At 35.6% G+C, this 13,022-nt stretch overlaps 1 protein-coding gene across 11 annotated transcripts in view; it reads right to left on the bottom strand.

Moving 5' to 3' along the window:
- ZMYM2 (zinc finger MYM-type containing 2) overlaps positions 1–13,022 on the bottom strand; it is a 222,667-nt gene that overhangs the window by 16,464 nt on the left and 193,181 nt on the right. For all 11 annotated transcript variants that reach the window (XM_054528713.2, XM_054528714.2, XM_054528715.2 and 8 more), the window contains 7 exon segments: positions 11,434–11,563; positions 10,589–10,704; positions 8,927–9,098; positions 7,163–7,288; positions 5,618–5,712; positions 3,254–3,422; positions 2,883–3,034 (listed from right to left, as the gene is read on the bottom strand). In XM_054528713.2, coding sequence (XP_054384688.1) covers positions 2,883–3,034; positions 3,254–3,422; positions 5,618–5,712; positions 7,163–7,288; positions 8,927–9,098; positions 10,589–10,704; positions 11,434–11,563 — 960 coding nt within the window.

Here is a 13,022-nt window from a genome sequence, read left to right as displayed (position 1 = left end):
GCTAGTGGTGAATACTTTTCGAAGGCAAATCAGAAGCAGTAGCAGCAAATGGAAGCAATGAAGGCTAAACAAGCAGAAGCCCTCGGTAAGAGATGAGCAAAGAAGCAAAACTTTAATTCCATCTAAAGAAAAACCAGATGTGAAACCTAAGGAAGCTTCTACTGAAACTAAAATTCATGTGGCCAGCATCAAACAAAAAGTTAAGTAAGCAAAGAATAAGCAAGTGGGAGCTCTTACAGCTGAACAAATTATGCTTAAGATGGAAGCAGATGAAAAGAAAAACAAAGTAACATAAAAGAAAAAAAAAGTAACATACCAAAAACCCCTTGACTAGATCTTATGAAGCTATCTCCTTTTGTAAAGGATTTTGAGATACCAGGGCATTAGTTGCCTTATTTGTGAGAAATAATACTCTGATCACTTTTTTTTTCTGAGTTTTTGTTGTTGTTCATAGAACAATGTTCTTTATAAATATAAATTATCGTTAAAAAAAACTTTGAACTACTTATCCTCATGAACATCTGCAAAAATCATCAACAATATATCTGCACATCTAATCTGGCAATATATAAAAAGGATAACATTATCAATTGGAGTCTATCCCAAGAATGCTAGGCTGGTTTAATGTCTGAAAATTAATTTATATTCATACCATTATTAATAGGAGAAGAAAAATCCGTATCTTAATAGATGCAGAAAAAGGAGTTGACAAAATTCAATAAGCATTTATAATTAAAAAAAAAAAACTCTCAGCAACAAAATAAAAAGTTAAAAAAAATCCTCGGTCAACTAAGAATGGAAGAAAAGTTCCTCAACTTGGTAACAGAAAGCTACCAAAAAAAAAAAAACCCTAAAGAGTGCATCACACTTAATGGTCAAAGACAAAATACTTTCCTCTAAGATCAGGAACTAGGCAAGAGTTTCTGCTATCACTAATTCCATTTAACACTGTACTAGGACTAGGGTTTGGGTGGCAGGAGAGAAAAATGGGGGAAGGTTTCAAGCAATGTAGTAAAGCAAAGCAAAGAAAGATCAGAAAAAGGTAAAACTGTCCTTATTCATAGGTGACATGATTGTGTATATAGAAAATTCTAAGATATATTTAAAAAATAACAAAACAAGACCACCTACTAGAACTAATAATGAACTGATGAATATATAAAAATCAATTATATTTTTCAAGTAATGCCAGGGGAAATAGCTAAAAGAGCAAAAAGCATGTCCTTAGGGAAGGAACTAGGTAGACTAGAGATCAGTGGGGCAGAGAACCCCTTATTTTGTTGTTTTTATTGATTTTAAAAGTTTCATTATCTAAAGACGTTTTTAAGCCTTGTTTCTACCAGAAATGAAATTTCTAAATGAAATTCCATACATAACCCCAAAACACAGCCCCAAAAAGTAGGAATGAATTAAAACAAGAGGAGCCTAGAACTCAAACTCTCTCTTCCTGCTGAGTTGATATGGCACAACGCTAGTGCTCTCTACAGCACTTTAAAAAATAGTTGATCTAGATAACAGAATTATTTCTAAAATATAAATGTTCTCCTTAAATAAATTGTTCTGAAACTAGAGGACCAAGACAATTTCATCTACACCTGGTACAATATAAATGTTACTCCTACTCTCCCCCTCCCTCCTAGGTATAATAAAAGAGGAGGAGGGAAAATACACACATGGGTCTTCAACCCCTCAGCCAGAACCACTGGAGTCACATGTTTTGGAATTCATCATTGTTTGGATTTTACAGGGGAAACAGGGCATGTACATAATTATAATACATTAATATTCCTCGAGTGGTGTGGGTAAACACTCTGTACTTGTTTAGAAACATTAACAATTCTATAGTAAATTCTATGGTTAATGTTCTATGGATGAATATTAACACCAAGAGTAATAAGACAACAACAGCTTCACAATCCTTTAAGTTAGGTTTTACTGTTGAGTGTGTTTTCATGAAAAAAAATTCTGGTTTTCAGAGGTTTGTGGAATGGTGGACCTATATTATCATCTAAGCATGAGACTCAAAGTACACGTAAACCTATAAAACGAGAATAAGAAAAAAGTAAACCTATTCACGTATCTTTTAGGTTGCTACTGCAAGATATATGATGGTCCTTGAATATAGCGATTTATAGCCGTACACTATATATCTGCACCACCACTTACAGAATCTTAAGCAAATTTCTATCCTAAAGAAAAAGTAAATAAAACACAAATTAAGACAACTCTAGTTTTCTTCAGTGATTTATTTCATTATCTAACACCTGTTAGAAAAATAAAATGAATTTTTAGGCCTACAAACAAAACTCTGAAGAGAGCTCCCCTGTCATCAATCATATTTCAAAATACATAGGATGTGAAGTTGGAGATTCTTTCTGACTTCTGGGCACAAATCTGTGGAATCTGTTCAGAACTAGAGGTCATTATTTAAAGCTGATCTCCATGTTTACTGTAGAAAACAAACTCATTGACATGTGGATGAAGTTTATCTTTACCCCTAAAGAATGATCTCTTTTTATGAAATAGCCAAAGAATTAATGAGTAGTTATACTATTTAACAAGTTAGAAACACATCAGAAGCATACAGTGAAACAGACCTATTTACAGAGTTATGACATTTTTCTGTTTACATGTAGATCAGCATGGATCTATAGCCAGATGTGGCTACATATCATGCCTTATAATGTGAATTCATTTATCTGCAATGGGTAAGGAAAGAATGTCGTCCTGATTATCATTTATATATAAATGGTGGCAAATATACAACTTTGTAGATGTGTTTCTTGGTAAGTCAATAAAGGTTCCATAATGCTACAGGAACAAGAACTACCACAACTTTTCTTATTAATGTTATACTTGAAAGCAGCCATCAAATTACTAACCTCCTGTATTCCAAGGCAAAGGTAATAGATGCTGTCAGGTGCATAATTCTCTCCATTTGGCCGTCGGATCTCATTGACAAAATGAGCTAACCCATAGTTAAGCTCAGCTGTGGTGTGAGAGAGTAGATCCTCTTTTAACTTTACTGATTTAGCTAAAAATACATAAAATAAAAAATAATTGTTATTATTTAGTGTCTTATTAAGGTTAAGAAACTTTCTGACGTTATTCTTTGTAAGAGCTCTGAAGTAAAATAAAATGCACTCTTACAGGTATTTTAAGTTACATTTATGTTTTTTAAATTTAAAGGTACTCAATAACAGAAATCTTGATTTTAAATAGGACTTAGGAGAAACAAAATTAAAACACTTACAAGATTTTAACTCGTCTAATACCAGAAGATCTTCATCAAGTTGCCTAGTTTTGACCCAGTGTTTCCATGCGTTTACGCCATACGTATATTTGAAAGGAAAGCTGCATTCTGAATTGTCAGAACTATCATCATGAGACTGGTATCCTGACACAGCCTTTCTCTTGGCTCCCTATTAGTAAAAAACACCATAATAATATCTTTTTTAAAGCCTACATTATTTCATTACTTTATACAAGACATCTCTCAACAAAGGCAAATTACAATTGACCCTTAAGCAACATGGGTTTGAACTGCAAGGGTCCACTTGGACACGTTTTTCTGTGTGCCTGCCTCTCCTACCTCCTTCTACCTCTTCCAATCATGCCACCTGAGACAGCAAGACCAACCTCTCCTCTTCCTCCTCAGCCTACTCAACTTGAAGACAATGAGGATGATCTATTTCCACCTAATGAATCGTAAATATATTTTCTCTCCCATATGATTCTCTTGATAACATTTTCTCTAGCTAACTTTATTATAAAAATACAGTATGTAGCATATAAAATATGTGTTTATCAACTGTTATCAGCAAGGCTTCCAGTAAACAGTAGGCTACTAGTAGTTAGCTTTTTAGGGAGTCAAAAGTAATACATGAATTTTTGACTGTGCAGGGGTGGGGCTCAGTGAAGAGTAGGCTACTAGTACGTAACTTCTGAGGGAGTCAAAAGTTATACACAAATTTGTGACTGTGCAGGGGGGATCAGAGCCCAACCACTGCATTGTACAAGGGTCATCTGTAATTACAAATATAGTTATTTGTTTAATCTGTCATGAAATTAGAAAAGAAAAAATGAAATATAGGTATTTGCTTTGAACTGACTGGTATTCCTGAATCTGACAACAGTCAGTTAATAGTTCAGGAAATGGGATGTTTCTACATAAATCACTTTGTGCAACAAAATCATATTAAATTCTGTGGCGAGAGTCACCAATGATGAGAAAATAAATATGACAATAAACTAATAATCTAAATATTACTGTAACAGAGAAACTGAGGAACTTTTCAACAACTCCACCTTATAGAGAGTGACACTTAAGTACTTTTCACTTTTTTATTTTATTTTATTGTTTTATTTTTGTTTTTTTAAGACAAGGCCTTGCTCTGTCACCCATGCTAGAGTTTTGTAATCACGGTATCTCCCCTGCCAGGTAAGTATCCATGCTGGAGTTCTGTTTTGAGGAGAGGTCTTGCTCTGTTGCCCAAGCTGGAGTGCAGTGGCATGATCATAGCTCACTGCAGCCTCGATCCTCCTCCCAGGTAGCTGGGACTGCAGGCACGTGCCACCATGCCTGGCTGGTTTTTATTTTTTATTTTTTGTAAAGGTCTCACTATGTTGCCCAGGCTGGTCTCAAACTCTTGGGCTCCACCAATCTTCCCGCCTCAGCCTTCCAAAGTGCTGGGATTACAGGTGCCACTGTGCCTGGCCCCCTTTTCACTTTCCTGATGGCATTGCTTGCAATGCAAAAGTTTTTAATTTTGATGTAGTCCAGTTTATTTATTTTTCCTTTTCTTCCCTGTGCTTTTGGTATCTTACCTAAGAAACTGCCTAACATAAGGCCATTAAGATTTAGGCCTATGTTTTCTTCTAAGAGTTTTATATTTTTAGCTCTTACATTTAGGTCTATGGCTCATTTTGAGTTAATTGTTGTGTTTGGTGTCAAGCAGAAGTCCACCTTCATTCTACTGCAAGTATTCTCTCCCTTTTCAGGTTTTTTTCCTTTCTTTTGGGGACAATTTGTGAAAGCTTTCTTAAGGTATTTTTAAAACCTGCTTTATGTTGGAAGTCAGAAACACAGAAAGTTGACAGAATATTATAACAATTACACTTGTTAATGGCATGTAGATTTGGTCTACCTGAATGATCAAACTGTCCAGCATGTCTTTCTATGTGTGTTGGTATGCCTAAAAGAGACCAGAAATAATAAACTGTGTACTTCAACTTCGCTGATAATCCCATCAGAAATAATCGTGGAAAAAACAGCTCCCTAGAAAAGTCTAAATTTTTGTCAAAGAACTGAACTTACTACTTTAGCAACTGTTTTCTATTTTGACCTTGTATCAAGACAAGTTTAGCTGAGGTATCAACTAAATCTGAGATATTTTTATTACTTAGAAGTAGTAATAAATTATTACTATTTCTATATAAATAGAAATAGTAATAAATAGTAGTAATAAATTACTATATTCTATATTAATAGAAAATAAATTATTTTCCAACCTAGAAAACAAAATATGTTCCCATATTCTCAGGCACACTAAAAGAACACTGTATTCTTGTTTGCCTATAGAGAAATATTGTTATATAGGCTATTAAGTGAATGTACCTTTTTTTTAGATCGAGGTCTGGGCTGTTCCTCATATTCTTCACCAAAAACAGGTGGTAATAAAAATTCATTTTCCATATCAAGCTCCTCAGCAGCTGACAACCAAATCAGAACTTTTATTTTAAATGAAATAGCACAGGGTTATGTTACATAAACACAGCCAACAAAGAACTAACCACAGGATGTAAACCAGCATTCGTACATGGGGACAATCTGGGCTGGGCTGGGGAGTAAATGACTCATTGTACCTAACATGGTTTGTGAATTCTGACAAACACTGTTCAAACTCCTAAAAACATATATAAAATGAATATCAACACAGAATTTTCATGAAAATGTTTGATACCAGAAAAATTATTATAGTCTGAAATCCAATTACAAGATCTAAATGGTCTTGGTACAAATCTGATTCAATCTATTAAATGTTTTTTCCAAAAACTAATGTTTTACATTCTACTCAGTGTGCACATCAGCCATCCATGGATTAAGAAAATAATGAAAAATGGGGCACACTTATTTTACAAAAGACCTGAAAATAATTTTTCCTTTGAAGGTGAACTTAATTTTCAAAGGATCTTTAAAAAAACCTAACTATATATATATAATATATATAAAAACTATATAATATATATAATTATATTTATATATTATATATAAAATTATATTTGTATATTATATATAAATTATATTTATGTATTATATATAAATTATATATATTATATATATATATAATTTTTTTTGAGACAGAGTTTTGCTCTTACTGCCTAGGCTGGAGTGCAATGGTGCAGTCTTGGCTCACTGCAACCTCCGTCTCCTGAGTTCAAGCAATTCTGCCTCAGCCTCCCCAGTAGCTGGGATTACAGGCACTCGCCACCATGCCCAGCTAATTTTTGTATTTTCAGCAGAGACGGGGTTTCACCACGTTGGCCAGGCTGGTCTCAAACTCCTGACCTCAGGTGATCCACCCACCTTGGCCTCCCAAAGTGCTGGGATTACAGGCATAAACCACTGCACCCAGACGCTAACAATATTTTTAAATTAAAAAGGACACAAACACTTCTTTAAACTTTCTATAATGAATTACTTCTACAAGTTTTTTTTTTTTTTTTTTTTAGACAGGGTCTCACTCTGCTGCCCAAGCTGGAGTGCAGTAGCACAATCTCGGCTCACTGCAACCTCTACCTCCCGGGCTCAAGCAATCCTTCTGCCTCAGCCTCCCGAGTAGCTGGGATTACATGCATGCACCACCACGCCTGGCTAATTTTTATATTTTTAGTAGAGATGGCGTTTCACCATATTGCCCAGGCTGGTCTTGAACTCCTGGGATCAAGTGATCTCATTCCAGAAGTTAACTGTTAAGGTGGATTTTTAAAAAACAACAACAACAAAATATGAAGTTAACTGTTAAGGTGAGTTTAAAAATAACAACAAGAATAAAAAATATGAACACTGCTAAAAGGCAATGACACAAACATCAAATGGTAAATGATCATAACCACAGTTGACTCCATAACTAAATTCCATAGTCATAAACGTTTTGAGTACCTCTGGGAAAATCTATTTCGATATCCAAATCTGGTTCATATGGTACATCAGGCATGCTGGACTGTGTCTCTGGGTCAGAGTTCTTCAAAAGGTCTGAACCAATTATATCTGTTTCAATAATTACACCTGAAATCAATCCATATTATCTTTAGCAATCAAAACAGAAAACCCCAATGGTATCTGTATTTAATCTGGCAAAAGCAAGTCATTTAATTTTAAATGCAATATAAAAAAATACTTATAATGTCACAAAAGAAAAGGGCATATTTTATATATAACTATCTTAAAATGTAAACCACTATAAACCTCATAATTATAATTAGTCACAAGCACATGAAAACTTTTAATCCTATAAATTTTACAGGAAGACTCCCTTCAAAAGCTAATAGGTATGCTTTGATAGTAAAACAACTTCAACAAGTAAAGTATTTCTAAAAGCAATTTTTTGTCAAAAATAAACTAATGAGGGTAGACAACTGTAGTTTTCAATACTGTTTGAATTTTGACCCAGGTTTCTCAAATCGTTCAATATATGCTTATTAACAACTGCCTTTTAATGGTTCGATCAGTTGCTTTCAAGTGTTTTTGTGTTGTAATCATGGTAAGAAATGCATTTTATCCAGCACATACTGCAAGGTGATGGTGGGGAACAGAAAGACATCTGTATACACACTGGTTTCACAAAATAATACTTACCCTTTCTATGAGGGATTCACACTGTCATTTTTCTTACCCTGTTCCACTTAGGTTTTTCTTTTCTTAAACAAAAACACTGATTGCAACCCACTAAATTAATTTCACAACTCCTTACCACAGTGCTTCAAAAACACTGTCTCATTATTAAATCCAGAGAAAATTATAGTATTTTGATTGTACTCTAGGGTAAGGGTAAGAATTAGCTCAAGGTTGAAATAGGACTCTGGGTATCAAGAGAGGGTTAAGGGTGGAAAATAAATATTCGAAGTGACTTAGAATCATCCACAACACACTCATCATGTTATACCATGTAGCGCAACCACTGCCCTAACAGAGGTTAAGATAAACTCTGGTTTAGATAATGCAAATTATTTTATTAGTATAAGCAATAAAAGAAAACTAGGGGCTGGGTGTGGTAGCTCACACCTGTAATACCAGCACTTTGGGAGGCAGGTGGATCACCTGAGGTCAGGAGTTTGAGATCAGCCTGGCCAACATGGTGAAGCCCTGTCTCTGCTAAAAATACAAAAATTGGCTGGGCATGGTGGCACGTGCCTGTAATTGCAGCTACTCAGGAGGCCGAGGCAGAAGCATAGCTTGAACCCAGGAGGCAGAGATCTCAGTGAGCCGGGATCATGCTACTGCACTCCACCCTGGGCAACAGAGCAAGAGTCCAACTCAAAAAAAAAAAAAAAAAAAAAAACTAGGGATAACTATTACAAAATAAGAGTTTTGATCATTATTAGAGTCTACTACAAAAGTTATTATAGTTTTGCATCTGCACTACTCCATTAACAGGAATAATTTTGAGTTAATTTTACGAGTCAAATCCTGCTTAAAACAGAGACCAAAGACCAAATTCCTGCTTTGGATATCTGTCTGAGGGCACCTGGCTAAATATGGTGTAGATCTCTTAATATAAAATACATTTTTGTTACAATGCTTTCCTCACCCCCACATAAGTTGAAACAAAATGATATGCCTTGGAAAGTACTGTAACAATACTTATAAATAACCAAGGTATTTATAACAATACTTATTCGCAAGGTATAATTTAGTGTAGCTCACTGTTGATGTTGGTAGTCTCTGTTTTCCCCTCGTCTTCACTCATCATATCCGTCATTGTAAGCAACTCTGTATCAAGAGCATCTGAAGAAACCTTGCTTTTTAGCTCCTCAATTGCTGCAGGAATCTTCTCACTGCTGTCCAATGGAGCAGGCAGAAAAACAGGAACTGGCACCTAATTAACCAAATCATTTTGAGTTAGGTTTACTAAACATTAAAAGGTATTTTTCCAAATTAAAAATTACTCTGACACATGATCTACTTTGTAATATCACACTGGATAAAAGCTTTGAAAAGAACACATACAAAACTAAGATGTTAACTGTGACAAGAAAGCCTAGAATACAGGCATCTACTTTTTGAAATTCAAATTAAAGAAAAATAATTTTTGAAGTATTTCTGTCCCCCAGGGGACTATAACAGCCAAGCCCTGACACAGTGTTCTTCTAAGTACTGCAAGTGATTTGGGATAAAATAATATTTTATATGAAATTCTATGTTTCAGTTCTAAACCTTATGGCTTCACAAATATTTTTCTTTTTTTTTTTGAAATGGAATTTCACTCTTGTTGCCCAGGCTGGAGTGCAATGGCGCTATCTCAGTTCACTGCAACCTCTGCCTCCCAGGTTCAAGCGATTCTCCTGCCCCAGCCTCCCCAGTAGCTGGGATTACAGGCATGCGCCACCACGCCTGACTAATTTTGTATTTTTAGTAGAGACGGGGTTTCACCATGTTGGCCAGGCGGGTCTTGAACTCCTGACCTCAGGTGATCTGCCCATGTCAGCCTCCTAAAGTGCTGGGATTACAGGCGTGAGCCACTGCACATGGCCCACAAATATTCCTTTTGAAAATGAACCCAAATATAAAACTTAATATGCATAGAGCAGGCGCAGACATCTGTGAAATGTCACTTTCGAGGATGAACATATACATACTATACACAAAGCAATCAATCATGACAACAGAGATTCAACTAAATCTAAGTTAACTGTTGAAGAAGGTAAAGATGGTTTTATTAGCGTCACTAAACTAGTAACTGCAACTAGAGTTATCCTCAGTATTCTGGGGGATTGGTTCCAGGACCACCTGTGGATGGATACCAAAGTCTATGCATACTCAAGTTCCACACCCCTAGAGTCAGCCTTCTACACAGATTTCACATCCTCAAATAATTTTTTATTTTTATTTTTTTTGAGACAAGGACTTGCTCTATAGCCCAGGCTGCAGTGCAGTGGTGCAGTCATGGCTCATTGCAGCCTCCATCTCCCAAGCTCAAGCAATCTTCCTACCTCAGCCTCCCAAGTAGCTGGGACTACAGGTATATGCCACTGTGCTTGGCTAATTTTTATATTTTTAGTAGAGACAGGGTGTCACCATGTTGCCCAGGCTGGTCTTGAACTCCTGGGCTGAAGATACACCTACCTTAGCCTCCCAAAGTGCTGGGATTACAGGCAGAATACTGTATTTTCAGTCTGTGTTTGGTCACGGATGTGGAACCTGCCAATACAGAGGGCCGCCCATATTTATTGAAAAAAAAAAAAAAATCATCCACATATGTGGATGCATGGAGTTCAAACTCTTGTTGTTCAAGGGTCAACTGTACACTGTTTTCCCAACCGTGCCTGCTAAATCTCAAAATGAGAAAGAACTTAAAATGTGACTTACAGGAACAGGAACTGTAGTAGGAACAGGAATATTCTGACTGTACATGTGCATAGGAACTGGGATATACACAGGTACAGGGATAGGCACTGGAACATATTCTGTCTTCCAAGTATCATCTAAAAACACAAAACATATTTAAGGAGCAATGTTAACTAACACTTATATACAGGTGCTCAATGTTAAAATAATTTGATAAAGAAAAATTTAACTACCTCAGTACCTTTTGTTTTTTTAAGTTCCCAGTTTTTACAAGCTGGGTAACTTAAAAAGAACAGGACAAAAAAGAAAGTAGCAGCTGTTCTAACTTACAGAAAATACAAACAGAATTTAGGGATTTTTTTTTTTAAGAAAGAAAACATCCTTTAAAAATACTATGTAGTTCCAGATACCCTACCATACTCTCCTCAACAACCTCCCCCAAAGGCTTATTTAATCAAATAATTAAAATACACAGATAACACTGTAAATTTGATTAAAAAAATACATATTTGAATAATTTCATCTCATTCTGACAGGAAGGAAACAGAACTGTTACCATTACAAACCACATGCAAAGAGATGATTTTCTCAGAGGAGGCATTATAATTTTAGTAGTCTTAACCCCAAGGAAATTTTCGAGATAGTATTTTTTCACTTTTGACATAATTTGTATTCTTGATCATAATGATTTAAAATGAGATGCTGTATTCTCCAGGTAATATCTAAAATCAGGTAAGCAAAATCAACAGAAAATGACAAATTGACCAAATGAATCTATCCTGGAGGTGTCATTCAAGAAAAGCATGTATTTCATTAGGTGAGATGAAGGTATGGGGAAGTATGTAGGTCACATTGTCCTAAGTTACCTGTCTGACAAGATTTGGTCTGCATGTGAGGTTTACAGTAAGTAGCTTTTGTCATTGTTAAAGGTTTGCAAAGAACTGCTTTGTTCTTCATCTCTTTGTTAGGTGTTGGAGAAGGGGGTGGTGCTGAACCCTACGGAGAAGCAAAGAGAAACATTTTTATTTTTACGTCTAATTTTCAATACTTTCTGGTGTCAATGAAGGATTTTCAGTCCTAAGAAGGGAACACACAAAAGCAGAAGAGGATAACCAAATTATGCTATTATCACTATGTTCACCATACTCTTAATCTATAAGGATCAATATGTATCTATCCTAACTACTAGCTAAGTGGTAGCAATTATTCATTCTATAGATTTATATCACCTTCAAAGGATACCATCAGAATGATTTTAGAAAAATATAAAAAGACAATCTAACTTTTAAGTACAAAATCAAGGTTGCAAACCTGAACTATGAAAATACCTGGGCACTTTTAAATTTATTTCAGAAAAAGAAGATCTAACAGTTATTATGGCTCTCTGATACTCTCGCTCCCTCTGCTGGATAAATGGCTTTAAATATGATTATACATTTGAAAAGAAAAACGAAAACAATTACCAAAGATATCCTCAAACTTTAAGTTGTGTATTTCCTGTGGCCCAGCAATGGCAATTTCTGAAACCTATTCTACAGATGCAGTCTCTCAGATATTTCACACTAAGTTCACTGTAGCATTATTTGCATCGCAAACAAGACAAAACCCCACATAAATAAAATCTGAAATAAGTGGAAGATACGAGTGGAAGGGAGTAAAAATAAGGTACTCTCCACATCATCTATTGATATGGAGAAAATGTAGGTACATAATTCGGAATAGTTGTGTTCTATACAGTTGCCCCAATGACTACTGAACCGCTGCTGCAATGGGAAATACAAGATTACGTTCCTGTAAGCCTCTGGTCGCAATGTTTTCATCAACTGATAAATACATAATTTTGTTAAAGATACTTCATACAGTATTTTTTTATAATAAAACTATTTCATTAGAGAATATTTGTGTAATACACTACTGTACTGAGATCAACTCAAACAGTACAGATATAATGCAGCACATGCATACTGTACAGCACTCACACAGCACATGCACACTGTACAGCACTTCACACATTGTACAGTAATCACAGAGTAAACAACACTGTGAACACATACTGTTTACTGTACACCCTTATGCAAATAAAATCCTAAAAAATATTAAACAAAAATTAAGCAAAGTTTTACAAAAGCTGGCCGGGTGCACTGGCTCACATGTGTAATCCCAGAACTTTGGGAGGCCAGGACAGGCGGATCACCTAAGGTCAGGAGTTCGAGACCAGCCTGGCCAACGTGCTGAAACTCTGTCTCTACTAAAAATACAAAAATAAATAAATAAATAAATAAATAAATAATTAGCCGGACATGGTGGCGCCCCCCTCTAGTCCCAGCTACTCTAGAGGCTGAGGCAGGAGAATTGCTTGACCCTGGGAGGCGGAGGCTGCAATGAGCCAAGATATTGCCACTGCACTCTAGCCTGGATGACAGAGTTAGACTTTGTCACAAAAACAAAACAAACA

This window comes from Pongo abelii, chromosome 14, assembly GCF_028885655.2.
Source record: "Pongo abelii isolate AG06213 chromosome 14, NHGRI_mPonAbe1-v2.0_pri, whole genome shotgun sequence".
NCBI lineage: Eukaryota > Metazoa > Chordata > Mammalia > Primates > Hominidae > Pongo > Pongo abelii.
The sequence above is the reverse complement of the archived record's forward strand: the minus strand, read 5'-3'. Positions and strand labels throughout refer to the sequence as shown.